General features: G+C 27.7%; 1 protein-coding gene across 2 annotated transcripts in view; it reads right to left on the bottom strand.

Moving 5' to 3' along the window:
* LOC142325602 (copine-8-like) overlaps positions 1–19,794 on the bottom strand; it is a 131,202-nt gene that overhangs the window by 18,916 nt on the left and 92,492 nt on the right. The window contains exons 7-8 of one of the 2 annotated variants that reach the window (XM_075367549.1): positions 17,728–17,906; positions 12,575–12,799 (exon numbers count right to left, since the gene is read on the bottom strand). In XM_075367549.1, the coding sequence (XP_075223664.1) occupies positions 12,575–12,799; positions 17,728–17,906 (404 nt within the window). Of the gene's footprint in view, positions 1–12,328; positions 12,800–17,727; positions 17,907–19,794 lie in introns of those variants that run through there. The other variant, XM_075367547.1, reaches the window with a different exon arrangement.

Here is a 19,794-nt window from a genome sequence, read left to right as displayed (position 1 = left end):
AAAATAATAACAGTTGACTATCCAAATGTAGTGGTTACCTGTCAGCATGCCAAGCCCTCAGAAATGCAGTTGCTAATTCAGCTCTACAAGCGATTTAATATACTCTATGGCTTGGAAAAGAAAGCATAAAAGAAACCACTTCAATCCTCATTTTGCCTGGTAACCCTAGCTTATATGCTTCTATTATAATTCTTCATAATAGCTCTGAAATTTTTGAAGGTCACTTGTGTCTCGTTCACATCATTTAGCCGATAAACAATTAGGTTATGGTTATCAACAAATTGAGAATTAGACGAGTTTAAAAAATTTGAAATAGAACATTTTTTAAGATGAATTTATAGAATAAAGTACACAACAGCAAATTCTTAAACATTGTATATAAATATCAAAATATTGTATAAATATGCAAGAAAGCTTAAATTCTTGAGGGAAGAAAGTGCCCAAGATAAAAACTGTTAAGAGATGGCAAAGAATAAATTAAGTAAAAAAATTGTTTAAGATTTATCTTTTACTGAATTTATTACCCTCTAAAGAGGGTAATAAATTCAGTAAAGGATTATGTAGAATTAGTCTATTCAATAATTTTCTTCTGACAGAAAATATTATATGACATGAATCCAATTCTCAATTCATATTTTATTCCTATTATTAATAGTTTTCTTTTACGTGAAATGATTCTCAGGTCATTTAAACTATCTACCTAAAACTGCTGTAAAAATTTCTTCAAATTAAAGAAATACAACATTGATTTGTATTTCAAATAGCACCTGTAATCATTTACATATTGTTTACAACAGAAAATTATAAAAAATTCCTCACACTCTATGATTAATAATAAATACCAGGTAATTATTTTAGAACGTATAATAAAATGGTTTAATTTACTTATGTAATAATATTAGTATCAGTTAAAACAACATGTATCTTAGAGACAATAATTACATTTTTATCACATAAACTTACTTAACATTAAATTACAAATATGCTTAAAACAGCAAAGAAGCGCTAGAGATTTTAGAATAATAAAAGTGTTTTAGTACAATCTAATATATTTACATACATATTAGAAACAAAATTTTTAACTTGCCGGGTACAAGCAACAGATTATGCAATTCAGATGTATGATGTATTCAGATCAATCTTCTTACAGAAAATTAACCGGTAAGATTTTAGTTATCGTATTAACAGTTTCTTATTCACATATTAATTGCTATTAATGTTCTTTATTTGAAAAATAAGCAATGTTTTTACTAGTAGAGTAGACTAATAGTATTGTGAAATACGTTACAAAGAGAATCGATTAAATTCCTGTAATGGTGTTATACAGTCAGTCAATTTATACTATGGGGAGTAAGTAATAACATACAGAAGAAAGTTAATATTTGTGAACGTGTATTAAAAAAAAAGCATAATCAATTTGTCAAATGGATTTTAACATTTAAACAGAAATATGCAATTTAAGTAGCATACATATGAGTAACAAAACAATTTAGCTAAGACCTGAAATATTATTAGACAACAATCAGTAATGATGAAAACTGTACATTCATATAATAAACTAAGTGGAGTCACTTATAAAATGAAATTGAGTCACCAACCATAATAGGCAAATTATAATACAAATCAAAATTAAAAATTCACAATCACATTGCTAATTCCTGCCATATAGATATGTTATTTCTATAGCTTACAAACAGTTAATTTTTTAGTCAACAGATATCAGATCATTGAACAATAATATGAAAAATATTACATATAAGTAAAACGACTTCACAAAAAAATATTTAAAAAAACATGATCAGAATCACAAAGTAGATTAATAATTTTTAAATTGTTTAAAAATTAATCCTTAATACAAAACAAAACTTAAATTTGTTCAAATACTAATCAATATTATAAAATTTTATTTTCCCACTTGCAAAGGGAGATATTAAAAAAAATATCAAAAAAGTATCAGTCAAATAATCATCTACTGGGGTTTTTGACAAATGTCGATGTTTCACACCTAAAAAAGTCCATTAAGACTAAAAAGAAAAAAAAAAAAACAAAAAGCCACAAACATTTTTTGTGGATAAATAATATATGTATACTGAACTGCATATATTTTTTTATTGTTAAATATCTTCACACTGAATGAATCAGCATTTATGCTAAAATTTTGTGCAAATTTTCTGAGGAGGTGGGGAAAATTTGAGAATTTTCTTTGACTTTTTTCATAGGTAGTTTAGAAAAACTTTTTCACCAAAGAATGAGTACTTAGGTCATTCAATCTAAAAGTGGGCGATAACATCCCCTTGTGGGTGCTGGAGGTCTTCAGGGAGGGGGGTGGTAGAAGGCCTACAGAAAATTGGGAGCATTCATATGGTCTAGAAAGGCGATGGCTGATTAAAAAAAGGCAAAAATTATGTTTTCCTGATATTTCAAACTAAAATTAAATATCTACTACACTAGTACGAAAGATTAAAGGGACACCTATATTTTATGATAAAAAATTATTGTATTCAAACTATTTTCACTTTGCAACCAAGAGGCGTAGAGATGAACAAAAAAAAAAATTAGCATGAACACACTATTTTTGACAGTATACTTCAGATTTTAAAAATCATCAAATTAAAAAAAAAATCAGGGAAGAAAAGTTTTAAAAATTTGAAAACTGTTTTAAACTGTTTTAAAAATTTTTCTTCATGTTTGATTGAGCGAAAGGGAGATGAAATTTTTCCAGTAAAATGCATTAAAATTGTTTAAAAGAACCTTAGCTTTGATTTCTTTTTTTATGTCCCTCTACAGTTTTTCTGAATTGAAATATTCCACTTTAAAGAGAAAAGCGACTTTTGTCTTTAATGCTGCATATCTCCTGATCTAAGCAACATATTGATAAAAATAAGCATGGAAATTAAAGGATTTTGATCTAGCTTTAATGACAAATTGTGAGGTCTTTATTGCAGCATTGCAGTTTTTGGCTTTTGTTCATTTTGTGCCGAGGTATTGAAATCTTTACAGACTGAGACTGCAACATGTATCACCTGCTCTCAGCTTAACCCAAGATCATGTATAGTTCCAAATATGATATATGCGTTTTAATTGCTATCATTTAAAATGTAAGTTTCAACTCAGAAATAGGATATGATACTTTTAAAAACAATAATTGCAATTATTATTTTTAATAGATGGTAGGTTTAAAAATTTTAGGGGGCACTAGAAAATTTTTGATTCTCACTGTAGGCAGTGGGTGAAAAAAAGTTTGAGAATCAATGACATAGGTAGTACATAAAAATTTGCAAAATTTTTATCTCCAGTTCAGAAAATTGCAAAGTACAGAATTTGTATATACATCTTTATTTATAAATATTGTTTTTTTTTTTAAATAGCTCAGCAGGAAGTAGCAGTACATTTAAAATAATCACACAGGGACAATGATCTTTTTTTTTTATCAAATTTTATTCTACAATGTAACTCAAATTTTATTTAAAAATAAAATAGTTTAAATAAAAACAGCTGCAAGGGAAAATTTTGAAATCATTCGAAAAACCAGTTTTTGAAATTCAGGTTAGTTTCTCAGTGCGAGTAAAATATAAAAATTCCATTATCAGATGTAATTTTTCTTAAAGATGTATTTTTTAATATTAATTTCAAATTTATAGAAAATTCAAAAATATAAATTTATAGTTGGTACATAAAAGCACCTTATGAATCTATAAGTATTTTTAGTAATAATTTCACGGAAGTCGTTATAGAGATTTAATGTAAAAATGTTTGAACAAAATTGTTTTTAAAACTAATAACTCATCTAAATGTACAAATATGACAGTTCACAAATTCTTGGAACAAAATCCTGATATCTACTTATTTATCGTAATCCATAAACACTGCACAAAGTAATTGAAACAGTAAACTAATAGTGAAAAATTAGTATTTTAAGATCATTGTGTGTGTAATTAAAATATCCAGGCTATAAAATATAATTAAAAAAGTCAATAAACATACAACTTTTATATTACAATGAAATTCTAAGAGTAAACAGAGTTTATGTAGATGGAAAATATTTTAAAATATTAAACAAGTTTTGCAAGAAAATTCCAGGAATTTTATAAATTCTCTGACTAATATACTGAATTCTAATAAAATTATAACAAATGGTTATTAATTTAACAACTATGAAGACCTGTACATAAAATTTAATCTTATCCAAACAAAATACATATTATGAACAATATCAGTAACATTATTTTAAAAAAATTTCAAAGTACCCTGTTATTATAACTTTTAATTTTTATATATAAAGTTTTTTGTTTTATTATTATTATTTACAGAACAAATAAAATTTCACCTCCCTACAAAGAAATGCCAGGTTTAATATAATTAAAATTATAATTATCAAATTTCACTGTTATTGTTGACATCTGCATACCCAAAATTTACATTGTATACTATAATTGTTTATCACACATTATGTAAGTTACTTTATGTTTAATTTACACAAAATTATAAAAAAAATAATTTAATAAAAAGAAAAAGAGTAAATTGTTATAAAATATTTATAAGAGAAACTGCTCAATTAGTAACACAATATTTCATGTTAATGCTCAAAGAAAATTTATTTCTGAAAACTTAAAAAAATTAATATTATAAGTAATCATAAAGGACTAGTATTTTAACTTATACTACTACTTCTGAAAAAAAAATTAAATATTTTTAACATTATAACATTTAAGGTGCTATATCTAACAATCGGTTAAAATTATGAATAACATAGCCAATAATCTGTACAACTATCAAATAATAACATAGCTTTGAGAGCAGCAGCCAACTAATGGGAATATTTCTTTTTTTTACACAGAATCGCATTAAGATAGATATAAAAGCATCTATGCAATAAAACAGCAAAGCACAGTTGCATTAAGCAATATAACACATATTATAACGGTATAAACAATTAGCACCACAATATTGTGCTCCAAGATATGCACACTAAACATTAAATAAGCTGATTTTCTAGATTTTACAAAATTGTTATAATTATAAAATATCATATTTTAATAAAATTTAAAATTATAAAAAGAGAAGAAACATTATACACATAAAATTATTATAACGGATTGAAAAATAATTATCTTATTTATATGTCAGTAACACAATTTATCCAGAAAAAACACAGATTGATTCTTTTTAGAACCAACAATTAGTGTTAGAAATTGGATAATTCTTGGAATTATGTTATATATGATAGGATGACACAAAATTTTTAAAAGTTTTTTCCTATTATTGCTTAAATGTGCATTATGCATTTTTGATAAATTTTTTTAGTAAAATAAGATTCTTTGTTTTATTTAACTGTAAAAAAGGGAAGGGAATTCAGAAAAAATAAATAAAACATACAAGAGTATAATGCATATTTATTTTATCTAACACGTGTGAATTATTTAAATAATTCTTATGTCAAGAGCGTTCTAAGCGGACAAAACTTAAATGATACAGTTAAACTTAGTTTAATTTTAATGTAAACAATACTGCTATAATTATAATCCCTGGATCATAAATAGATTTAAGATAAAAAAAGGAAGATAAAATAATAATACATTTAGGTAGTAGTGGTGAATCACTACTGATGTTGTAGTAAAGCCTCATTAAAACAGAACTTTTTCACGTTCTTTACAATACTAATACAACTGTAAAGAAGACTAAAAAAAAAAAATTAGTAAAATTTTATTCAAATTCGCTTACTTTCTGGATAAACTGTGTACTGTATATTGAGTATTAAAATTTAAATATGACTTCACAATAATTTTAAATCACTAATTCTGTATTATAATAAAATTAAAACCATTAGCTTGTTATGTTAAAACACAAAGCGACTTAAAAAGCAACAAAAAAAGGAAAATGTAAAATCTGCAGCATCAGCAAGTTAGTTGAAATTCGCTACAAAAATAAGCTGCACTAGTTTTAAACTAGAAATAGTAGTAAATAAGAATTATTTACTCCATCACCAAATTTTAAAGAAAGAAGTAATAAAAACAGTAATGTTAGTATTTTAATATAGTGAAATGTCTGTAATTTGGACTTCTTAAAAAATAACAATAATTTTTTTTAGGGAATATTTCACGAGTTATATCGGCTAAAGCTGCATTGGAATGTTAAAACCGTTGAGCATATGTGGCAGATAAAGAATGTTTTTAATCGTTCATGTGTAGAGTATAACTGTAATCTGTTTAGTAACTTTTCAAGTTTTTTATATTTTTTAATAAGCATTTTTTCATTTACTGTTGTACAGTACAGTAGTTTTCAATCTTTATTTTTTATTATCATTTAATATGAGTGTTCCAGGAAAACACAAAACTTTGGAAGAAAAAAATGAAAATTTTACATAAAATCAATGCTGGCTATTCTGTGCAGAGAATTTTAAATGACTGGTATAAGGTCTACTTTATATGACATAAAAAAATGTCTGATTTCGTTTAAAATAAGATAAGATACATCTAATGTTAAAAGAAAATGAATGACTGTAGCAAAGTTCAGTAATGTTGACAATGCTCTTAACAAGTTATACAAGCAGCAATGTTCTGTTGGGATTCCAATTACAGGTGCAGAGTTACAGGTAGTAGCAGAAAAATCTGCAAAAAAAAACTAGAAACTAATGATTTTAAAGCTAGTACAGGATGGCTTTTTAAATTCTGACAGTGGCATTCCATTTTGAAGTGAAAAATATTTGGGGAAAGCTTAAGTGCTGATGTCAATAGTGTCAAACAGTTTCTTGAAAAACTCAAAGCAATAATAGGAGATGTAAAATTTATATAACGGTGATAAAACAGGCTTATTATGGAGATCAATTCCTCAGAAACATAAGCCTTCTGAATGGAAAGTTCCACACCAGGTCGAAAGGTGAAAGAAAGAATTTCCGCTCTGTTGTGAGCAAATGCAGATGGATCTCACACCATCTCAAATCTGTTGTTGTTGTAATAAGACAAGAACAATTAAGAATATTATGGAAAATCTTCCAGTTATTTATTAAGCAAACATAACCGCATGATTTACTCAGAAACGTTTCTCCAATTGTTTTTTTAATACGTTTGTTCCAGAGATCAGAAAATTTCAACTAGAAGTCCTGAAAATTAAAGAGGAGGCTAGTAAAGGATTACTGATATTAGACAAATGCTTCAGCTCATCCCACCGATAGTTTTGTGACTAGTAAAGATGGAAAAATCAAAACACTGTTTATGCCTCCCAGTATGACTACCCTCATCCAACCAATGGATCAGGGAGTGATCCTCAGCCACGCGTCTTTAGACATAAACAACTAGACAAATGCATGGTATTTTTTAAAGATGATGAAGATCTGAACAATAGGGGTAAACAGATTCTTAAAAAAAATATTAAAACTGCTCTACATAACTGGGAAAACTGGCGGAATGAGATAAAATTATCTACATTATGCAACACATGAAATAAGATTTTACATAATAAAGAGCCAGAGATTGAACTGCAAGGTTTAGAAGAACAAGATTTTAAAAATGTTTCTGGAGCAACTGACACTGAAGATGTAAGAGAATGGCTGGATGTTGATGAGGAAGATATTGATTACAATAATTTGACTGAAGACGACATCGTCAGCGACATACAAAATGAGGAAGAAGTGAAAGACAGCAGTGTTCATGAAGATGACAATGAAGATAATGTTCCTAAGACTACCCTTTCCAAAGTGCAAGAAAATCTTGAAGCAATCATTAAGTTTATTGATGCTGATCCCAAATATATTATCTGATTTTCAAAGAGATGCATCAAAAACTTATTAAAAAACAATTCAATAGTAGGACAAAATGGAGTAAAATTTCAAATTTTTTTTAACCTGTGACTTTAAATTGGGAAGAATCAGGACCCCGTCAACTGCAACACAGCCAATAAATATACTAGTTACAATGATAGTACTCGCTATTAATATTTTTTTATCCACTGAAGTGAAAAAACTTGAGTGAAGGATAATTGTTTATTTTTTTACCATATAAGTTTTTTCTATTTATGTTTATTCATATTTTTTTACTTTTTTAACATAAAAAAATTCATTAATACAGTTCGCATATATGTGATAATGTATATTAAAAATGTTTGTATTAAATTTTTTTGTGCATATTAAAAGTTGAAAAATGGTACTAAAAAATAGCAGTTTGTTTAACTTCAATTTACTCGCTGCAAGTACTTTCATAATAAAAACACATTTTTGTTATTATTTACATAGTTTTAAGTATTTTTTTATAACAGATATCTAATTTTTTTAAATATTCTACAATTTGGAATTTTCCCAAATACGGACTAGGCTTTGCCCCATATATTCTGAGAGACTTTTCACTGCACATGTATATTAAATTTCATATCTATTAATCGAAAAGATATAAATCTAATACATAAAAATTATCTCATTATAGTTTAAATCTGCCATGAGATGGCAGGTCAGGCAGTGAAAATATTTATAATAACTACAAACAAAAAAAGTGGTAATTTAGTTTCATGTTAATTTAGTTTTACCTATTTCAAGTATAAAATTTTAATCCACTGGTGACCAATTTGAGGCATAGATATTACTTAATGGAATAAAAAGTTTATTTAATGAAACAGGTTAAGTTTTATAATAATATAAATTTAGTTAAATAAAATTATTTAGATTTCTATAACTTTTTCAGTTATAACTTGAATATTTCAATAATTTGAAAACAAACATAAAAAAGTACCTAACTGAAGATTAATTAGAATTACCAGCTTCAACTTATTATTATATTTAAAAAACCAAACCAAATAAAATAGTTTAATTCCAAAAAATTAAAAATAATTTACGCAAGATTTGAAACTTCTTTAATATTATTTCCAATATTTTAATGATTCTGTTTAATTTAGAGAACAATTCATAAATATGCGATTAAGGACCGGTAAGAAGAAACTAAGAAAATAATGTTTAAATAATATGTAAAAAGTCATTAGTAAATGTACGGAAAAAATAAAAGATAATATAGAAAAACAAAACCAGTACAAATTGAATTATCCTGACTTTTTTAAAGCTGTAAGATATATTTTTTAGAAGAGATACTTATATTAACCTCAAATAACAATAAAATAATCACCGAACACAGTAACAGAACCTAAAAAACTAATACCAAAAGTCGACTTTCAAGGGATCCTGCATCATCAGTCGGTACAAAATTCCAAAAGTACATCAAACAAAAACAAAGTTAATAATGTTTATGATACAAATAAATGTAAAAAATCTTACAAACCAAATAACCATATTATAAAATATTTAAGTAATAATAACAATAATAAAATGGAGAGGATTTAAGGCGACTATATAAAGTAATGAATGTAATAAAATTTATATTTGTAAAACTAACAGATCTTTTAAAAAGATTTACGGTACATTACAATGCTTAAAGAAATGGAAAGAGAGATGCGTCCAATATGGTGACCATGACCATTTGTTGTTGTGTAAGGATAATATTATTGATTGTAAAAATAATTTAGAAATTTTGGAAATTTGTAACAATAAATTAATGGGTATACTTGAAAAAAATTTATAAATTTAAACAAAGGTATCAAATGATCAATCAACAGATTATTTTTGAAGATGATGATTTAATTAAAGACATAGTTGGTTGTAGCAGTTATCAACAATGTTTATGAAAGTAGTTGTGTGACGTTTTAAATTTATTATCATTCCAATTGGCATTTGGTTATGTTGTTCAAGTTTTGTGGTTATTAGGGTTTATGTTTTCTAAATTTTTATTTATTTATATTTTGTTTTTGTTTGATGTAATTTTGGAATTTTGTACCGACTGATGATGCAGAATCCCATGAAAATCGACTTTTTTAAGTTCTGTTATTGTGTTTGGTTATTTGAGGTTAATTGGCAGTGGTCAGTGTGTTGAAAAATTATTTGAATTTTTACAAAATTATAATTTTATATATATATATATATATATATATATAAAGCAGGAAAAAATGATAACTAATCAGTTGAGCTTATATATAAGCTGATTTGGAATGGGCAGAATATATAAATAACTGAAGATGGAAGACAGAATAATGAAGCTGTCAAGTTCGATCACCATAACAAACAGGAAAAGAACTAATGGAAAAACTGATGTGCAGGTGGAGAGATGAGAGAGAAAAACAGAAAAGAATTGAGAATGATAAAGGTTCTACTTCATCAATGGATTAAGTAAAAGAAGAAACTGTAAAAAAATCAAATTATCAAGAAAAAAACTCGGATGAGTACTTTCCAGTTATATTTACCATCAACTTCTTTTTCTAATTTGTTTTTTGTTTTTATCTTATTTTTTTACATATCCTACATTTTATTATTTGGTTTTGTGTATACAGAATTATCTTATGATAATTTTATTCTGTTACCTTGGATTCTACTATTATAACAGTAATAATAGTTTTCCTCATTATCAGTTTCTTATTTCTATTAATATCGTCTTCCACTATTTTCTGTATGGGTCGTTTAGTCGGACTTGTTGATTATATTTAATTCTTCTTATGACTACCATTAACAATTCTATAACTGTGATAGATTACTTTACAGTATTATTGTATTATTTAAATCAATATTTTTAAATTTTAATCATGAAATTTGAGTAGTCATGAGATACAGCTTTGTAAGAAATGAACCTTTTAATTTAGTTATTAGTTCAGGTTAAGTTTGGTTAGATTAATGGGAAGTTTGAGGAAGGGTGAAGTTGCCCCAAATAATGAAGTATATAAAATTTATGCTGGTGGTGGTGGATTTTATATATATAAGAGGTTGTGTTGGGTATAGAATGTACTGAAAGCAAAGCTAGCTGGTATTTGAATAGTGTGTGTCTTACATTTTGTTCTCAAGGGATTGCTGTGCACGTGGTACCATTTTTGACTACCACATCATAGATCATGAATATGAAATTTGGCATATTTGCAAAAATAAACGAATTAAAATCATAAAGGGGGGCATATAACAGGAAAGTGCCAAAATTTGAGTAAATAAGATGGTGTCTGGTATTAAGGTACACTAATTTGTAATTAAAATCAAGGAATATTGAAGATATAATGGAAAACTCACAAATAAGATGTTACAGAATTGGAAAAATGATTTAATTAGTATATTACTTATAAAGATTATCAAAAAACAGCTTTCTATGAGTAAAACGGGTGAATCAAAAGAAGAAAGATGTGAAAAACAGGAGTATATATGCATTAAAACCTTGAATATTTTATAAACTTGCGTTCACATTTAAATTTTATTTATGGATTTTTTTAATAATGTAAATATAAAGAATTAAAAAAGTATAATAATTACGCTTAAATTGCAGAAAATTTGCTGCAAATAAACAGTAAGATCTACATAGAATGAAATGTAAAAAAATTTTCCATAGAATCTTAAATTTCACTTAAAGATTCAATAATTTTGTGGTAATACATTTATTTATTTAAATGAATTTAGAGATCCACAAAATATCATAAGTTAATTAAGTTCAGATTTTGATAAAGGAAAAGTACAACTTATACAATCACATTGATACAGTCTCAAAACATTGGCCATCACCGTTTTAATTTTTTACTAATAGATAAATCCGTTTCATAAAGCCTTGTCACTACTTACATACAGGTAGGTTTTTAATTATAAAAATGAAATAACTAAAACGCAATTTTTTTTAAATTTTACCCCTAACTTACTTATACAAATGCAATCAGTATTTATTATAAAATAAACTCAAAACTATAACTGATACATTGACCTTATCAGTTACTACATAAATCCTACACAGAACTAAATTGCATTAGGCTAAGAGTAAAAGGATAGACCTACCCAACCAAAAATTTAATATGGTAAAAACATATTAAAAAGATGTTAATAAATTAAAAAAGAATATTTAAAATTACATTTTGTTTCAGGATTAAAATTGTTTTAATTACCAATCACGGATTTTTACTTCATTAAAGAGTATATATTTTTTAAAAGTATTTATTTATTAAAAACTAACTAATAATAATCGATTTGCTACTGTAGTAAATAATACTTTCATATTTGATCCCCAAAACCACTCCATAATTTAATAAAACACATTTTAACAAAACTAAAACTTTATTAAGAGAAAGAAAAGAGAATTAATTATATAGCAACATAATATAAACAGATTTTATAAATTCTGTATTATGAGTATAATAAATTTTTTATTAAATTCTTTATTTATTAAGGCTGTTTAATAATATCAAATTTGTTTAAAAATATTAAATTACCACAAGCCTAATTTTGTATTTTTATAAATTAATCAGTTATTATTATTATAATATTTACTAATGATTCGGTTTTATTATAAAAGTTATAAAACAACTAATTTTTTCTAACTAATATAATAATATATAAATTTAATGAGGCAGTAGTTATATTCTTGTCATGTTACTGTAAATTGTTTTATTTTTTTTATTTAAGAAATTTAATTTAAGGTTGGTTATCGAGCATTTCTGGGTCAGGTGGTAATAAAGTTACATTAGAGACGGGTGGCTTTGGTGCAATTTTGTTTGATTTCATATAACCAACAAATTGAGTCGGTACCTCAGCTAATACCTCCCTTGCAAGCCTCAATCTAGCAGTACGAGGATCGCCCACTGATGTAAATTTGTTGAAAGGCACAAACTGTACAATGTCACGAGCTGCTCGAACACCTCCGGCTGTAAGCGCTACCGTATCAGCATCCAATGTTTCCATTGCAGAAAAATCAGCATTTCCCACTCCAATAATAATTATCGACATCGGAAGAACTGAAGCAGATACTATCGCCTGTAAAAAAAGAAAAAAATTGGTACTCTGATGAATAAATTCACGATAAATAAATACGATAAAATAAATAAATAAACGATAATAAATAAATAAATTGACGATAAATTCTATTAAAAGTTGGCACAACAAATCGTGTATTCTATTAGTTATACCAAAATTTTTAAATCTTGCTTCTAATCTTAATCAGTTTAAAAAAATATCATGCAGAAATAGTCGATTTAAAAGACATTTATTGTAAGACTGAATTAACACTGTATCTGGCTTGATCAGCACAGTATTGCACACAAAATCAAATTACAGATCGATCAACTTAAGTTCACAAGCAAGAAAAATGTGAATTAACACCTTGCAATTGATAAATCATATCATTCACAACACTGAATTGTTTAGGTTTAGATGTAATAACACGGTATTTGAACATGTAATTGGCACATAACCATTGACTACCATGCATGAGAGTGTTGCCCATCATGTATTGAGTTCAGTATACATAATTATACGTACAATACATAAGATTTTTAAATGCAAAGAAAAAAGTATTTTTAATATTTATTAGAATAGATAATAACAGTTCAAACATTACACAGTAATGCCATAAAAATTAATTAATTAATTTAAAATTTATAATTAAATAAAATAATTTGAATCTATTTCTTCGGAGCCTGAAATGCCACCTTCCTCATCACCAGGTTTTTCTGTCTTCTCAAGGTGGACAACCAGCTGCTCTTTCTCTAATAAACAATCATTTTCTTCCATAGTGTTCAGCTGTCACTTCTTTGCAAAATGGAATATATCTTTTAAAATTTCAGAACAAAAATTACACAAGGAAAAACGAGTTCAAAGGGTCAGAAGATTGGATTTCTAAGTGCGAGCAAGTATAGAAACACGAATCAAAATATCTCAGTTAGGGCCCAAGGTGGCAGACTACTTTGATTCCAAAACAAAATGATTTAAAACAACTACTTTGATTCATTTTAAACAAAATGAGTGGACAAACAAAAAAATAACGATTCACTGAATGGAGTAGACTTTTTTTTTGTCTTCAGTCATTTGACTGGTTTGATGAAGCTCTCCAAGATTCCCTATCTAGTGCTAGTCGTTTCATTTCAGTATACCCTCTACATCCTACATCCCTAACAATTTGTTTTACATATTCCAAACGTGGCCTGCCTACACAATTTTTTCCTTCTATCTGTCCTTCCAATATTAAAGTGACTATTCCAGAATGCTTTAGTATGTGGCCTATAAGTCTGTCTCTTCTTTTAACTATATTTTTCCAAATGCTTCTTTCTTCATCTATTTGTCACAATACCTCTTCATTTGTCACTTTATCCACCCATCTGATTTTTAACATTCTCCTATAGCACCGCATTTCAAAAGCTTCTAATCTTTTCTTCTCAGATATTCCGATCGTCCAAGTTTCACTTCCATATAAAGCGACACTCCAAACATATACTTTCAAAATCTTTTCCTGACATTTAAATTAATTTTTGATGTAAACAAATTATATTTCTTACTGAAGGCTCGTTTCGCTTGTGCTATTCGGAATTTTATATCGCTCCTGCTTCGTCCATCTTTAGTAATTCTACTTCCCAAATAACAAAATTCTTCTACCTCCATAATCTTTTCTCCTCCTATTTTCACATTCAGTGGTCCATCTTTGTTATTTCTACTACATTTCATTACTTTTGTTTTGTTCTTGTTTATTTTCATGCGATAGTTCTTGCATAGGACTTCATCTATGCCGTTCATTGTTTCTTCTAAATCCTTTTTACTGTCGGCTAGAATTACTATATGATCAGCAAATCGTAGCATCTTTATCTTTTCACCTTGTACTGTTACTCCGAATCAAAATTGTTCTTTAACATCATTAACTGCTAGTTCCATGTAAAGATTAAAAAGTAACGGAGATAGGGAACATCCTTGTCGGACTCCCTTTCTTATGTTCTTCAATTGTTACTGTTGCCGTTTGGTTCCTGTACATGTTAGCAATTGTTCTTCTATCTCTGTATTTGAACCCTAATTTTTTTAAAATGCTGAATATTTTATTCCAGTCTACGTTATCGAATGCCTTTTCTAGGTCTATAAACGCCAAGTATGTCGGTTTGTTTTTCTTTAATCTTCCTTCTACTATTAATCTGAGGCCTAAAATTGCTTCCCTTGTCCCTATACTTTTCCTGAAACCAAATTGGTCTTCTCCTAACACTTCCTCCACTCTCCACTCAATTCTTCTGTATAGAATTCTAGTTAAGAATTTTGATGCATGACTAGTTAAACTAATTGCTCTGAATTCTTCACATTTATATGCCCCTGCTTTCTTTGGTAACATTACTATAACACTTTTTTTGAAGTCTGACGGAAATTCCCCTTTTTCATAAATATTACACACCAGTTTGTATAATCTATCAATCGCTTCCTCACCTGCACTGCGCAGTAATTCTACAGGTATTCCGTCTATTCCAGGAGCCTTTCTGCCATTTAAATCTTTTAATGCTCTCTTAAATTCAGATCTCAGTATTGTTTCTCCCATATCATCCTCCTCAACTTCCTCTTCTTCCTCTATAACACCATTTTCTAATTCATTTCCTCCGTATAACTCTTCAATATATTCCACCAATCTATCGACTTTACCTTCGTATTATATATTGGTGTACCATCTTTGTTTAACACATTATTAGATTTTAATTTACGTACCCCAAAATTTTCCTTAACTTTCCTGTATGCTCCGTCTATTTTACCAATCATTTCTCTTTCCACTTCTGAACACTTTTCTTTAATCCACTCTTCTTTCGCCAGTTTGCACTTCCTGTTTATAGCATTTCTTAATTGCCGATAGTTCCTTTTACTTTCTTCATCACTAGCATTCTTATATTTTCTACATTCATCCATCAGCTGCAATATATCGTCTGAAACCCAAGGTTTTCTACCAGTTCTCTTTATTCCGCCTAAGTTTGCTTCTGTTGATTTAAGAATTTCCTTTTTAACATTCTCCCATTCTTCTTCTACATTTTCTACCTTATCTTTTTTACTCAGACCTCTTGCGATGTCCTCCTCAAAAATCTTCTTTACCTCCTCTTCCTCAAGCTTCTCTAAATTCCACCGATTCATCTGACACCTTTTCTTCAGGTTTTTAAACCCCAATCTACATTTCATTATCATCAAATTATGGTCGCTATCAATGTCTGCTCCAGGGTAAGTTTTGCAGTCAACGAGTTAATTTCTAAATCTTTGCTTAACAATGATGTAATCTATCTGATATAGATCAGATCGCCTTGCTTTTTCGCCTGGCTTTTTCCAAGTGTATATTCTTCTATTATGATTTTTAAATTGGTTGTTGGCAATTACTAAATTATACTTAGTGCAAAACTCTATAAGTCCGCTCTTTCATTCCTTTTGCCCAGCCCGTATTCACCCACTATATTTCCTTCCTTGCCTTTTCCAATGCTTGCATTCCAATCTCCAACTATTATTAAATTTTCATCTCCTTTTACGTGTTTAATTGCTTCATCAATCTCTTCGTATACACACACTACCTCATCCTCATCATGGGCGCTTGTAGGCATATAGACGTTAACAATCGTTGTCGGTTTAGGTTTTGATTTTATCCTTATCCTTATTACAATGGAGTAGACAAGCTAGTTAATTTATATGCTCTCCTGGTGAGTTCCATCCATATTCCTACTCTTAAATAGGACTGATAAAATATGATACAACATGATAAAACATGAGGTACTGTAATGAAATTGTAAACTAAAAAACAGAATAAAAAATACAGAACTAAAAATCTACACTATCTAAAACTAAACTATTATTAATATAGTAACAAACAACATAAATCTGTGACAGAAATAAAACAACATGCAATTAAAATAAATAATATTTATACACGATTAAAATTAAAACAAGAAAAAATAAAAAAAAAGTAACATTGCTTTTCAGGAAGATAGGAATGTTTTTGCACACCAAATTTTATTAAAATATCTCAATCCGCTCTTAAGATATATATTTTTACTGAAAAAAACAAAATGGCTTAAGACAGAAAATGAAGTAAAATAGAGCATTAGTCCACGTGAAATATTTTGTTATTTTGTGGTTTGTGCAGGGGGGGGGGAAATATGGACTTGATATCTGCTTGTTCAATGAAATCAACCAGATCAGAGCTGGAACACACATAGTTAAATATTTACGACAAATTTTTACTTTTTTCATAAGTATTTTAAAAATATGGAGCCAGAACTGTTTGAAAATAATGCTTCATATTCCACATCCTTAAATTCACCTGACTTAATACTTTTTGAATTTTAAATAACTTAATAAGTATTTTCTTCATAAAACTCAATTTTCTTTGTCTGGTACAAAAAAAACTCAAAAATTAAGATAGGTGAAAACTACCATCCCCTTTTTAAATTCTGTCCAATATTTAATGCCATCAATGTAGAATATGTAGACATTTTTTGAGCTATTTTTTAAGATTTACATTGGCCCTGATCAGAGATATTAATCAAAATATAGGCCACATATGAATGTTCATACATACTGACAAAATTTTTATGGTTTTTTAAAGTTTTTTGGGCTCGGAAGATCATGAAACATGAACTATTTGCAAAAAAACCTGATTTCAAAATTTTGGATCGATCTATATCTACATTTCCCTTTATAGCTACAGCTACTACTTAGTAACAGAAGAGCTGTAGCTGGAAAATTAAAAATGTATATTAGAAAAATTTAGCCGTGAAATTTAGAGCAACCAAATAAATCTGGAATATATAAGGATCAATACATAAGCTTTTTTCTTTAATCAAATGGCAAGAACATTTTCAAATTATAAAATGCTACTTTTATTGATTTGATATTCAGAAAATATAGATCATGACTTTTAATTGGTAAAAATTAAACTTGCATAAAGAAAAAAAAAGTAGTATTAACACCTGTGTTGTTTGAGGCATATCAGTAATAACACCATCAGTCAGTATAAGCAGAATGAAATAGCTTGAACCGTCTCGGTACGTAGAAGCAAATCGAGCAACATGGTTGATAATCGGTGCAAAATTTGTAGGTCCATACAACTGAACTTGTCTAATACACTTGCGATAAGCATCTAAAACTCCTATAAGAAAAATAATCAAGTTTTTTAGTTAATAATTCATAATTATTAAATATCAAGTAAATCAATCAGAGGTTATAAGTATTATTCTACTACCAGTCCATTAAATGAATAAAAAAAAAACTATTGTTGTTGATCTTTGACTGCCTTGCAGGATTCTAACAGCTTCTAACATCTCCATTATCATTAGCTGATAACATCCTTGAAAATGTCAGATATTATATTTGTTGTAAATATTTGTAAGGCACTGTATTAATACTGAATCAATACTACATTAATACTGTAATACTACAATAATAATACATAATACTGTACTAATACTACATTGAACAATACTGTATTTTGTAAGTAATGTTTATTTGCCAAAATTAATATTGTTTATTCTTATTTTATGTTTTCATATTTTTTACACAAACTTTGACAACAGTACAAACTGATGATTGTTTAAACAATCAAAATGATTATCTAGGTTTAGATAATTCTTCTTTTTTTTTTTGAAGAGTAATTGTGCTTTCCAATCTATATTAAATATTTTGATAAAAAAAAACTATTTTAATAATATTTCATCACAAAATATAAATAACTATTTTAAAACACTTATTTTACTGTCTTTTATTATTTTTTTATTACTGTTGTGAATAGTGTTTTTATAGTTCATATTACTTTATGCTCAGTCATTGGTTAATACATATTTTAAAGATATAATTTTTTATTAAAGGTAACTGAGAAAACAAATTTGCTGTCCTGCTACTTTTAAGTTTCAACATTATTTTTTTAATATTTAAGTTTTGTCGACTAATAGTCATTAGTGACTACATTGGTGTTGTACTTGTCATAAATTTTCCAAACTCCAGTTGGGAATTGATCTCAGGACCTTCAGTGTAGTAGTGAGTTTTTGACTACACTGATCAATCAAACTTTGATAGCCAGGTGGTTATGCTATTATAGTTCGATGGTCTCAGCTCTCATTAAATCAGCTTATCTCAATGTGTTGTGCTGAGTATAAGATGTTAATATCGTATTTTTGTGAGTAGGTGTTAGAGTTGTTATAAAGAGCAAATATGCATGTAGCAAGTTCTGCTATACTCAAGATTTTTGAAATCAAATTTTCATACAAAGAAATAGTCAAATACCACTTGAGAATGACAAGGATTTGATACATACCAAACAATCCCCTAAAAATGTTGAAGAAATTTGATGTAACCTTTCTTTATGAGAACTGTGAACTGCCGCTTATATGATTGTTGATTAGACTAGGATTAGCTTTGGAGTCTACCACTGCTCTATTGGGTAATTTAAACATGCAGAACTATCTACAAAGTTCATTTCCATAATTCTGATGACTGACAGAAGAAGCCTTATTCTACAGCAGGAATTATGACAAAACACAAATAAAACCTACCTTTCAACCGAAGAATCACCAACACCATTAAAGTTGTATATAGCACTTTTTGATTTTAAAGATTATAAACATTAGAGATCACATCAGAACAAGAAAATATAATGATTGCAGTAAACAATAACAAACATTTGCATAATATTTGATATTGATCAAATACGGTACAGTTTAAAGCAAAGATATAATGAACACAGCCTTGCACAATGACAAAGAATCAAGATTTGCTAACCATGTCATAGAAACAAACAAATCACAAATCAATCAACATGACATGGCCTTGAAATTTTATATAAACAAAAAACCCACATCTTCATACATTTGAACATCTGAAATACATACACATAAAAACACACAATGATATACTAAATGAACACACAATTTAACTCACACATCACTTGTTTTTTTAAAATTCTTAACACTAATTAAAAAAAAACTGCCAGTGATAATATCAACTGAAACCAGAGTGAAAACAGCAACACCAATCGGTGATGA

This window comes from Lycorma delicatula, chromosome 5 (genome assembly GCF_047948215.1).
Source record: "Lycorma delicatula isolate Av1 chromosome 5, ASM4794821v1, whole genome shotgun sequence".
Taxonomy (NCBI): Eukaryota; Metazoa; Arthropoda; class Insecta; order Hemiptera; family Fulgoridae; genus Lycorma; species Lycorma delicatula.
This window is presented reverse-complemented; position numbering and strand designations above follow the sequence as displayed.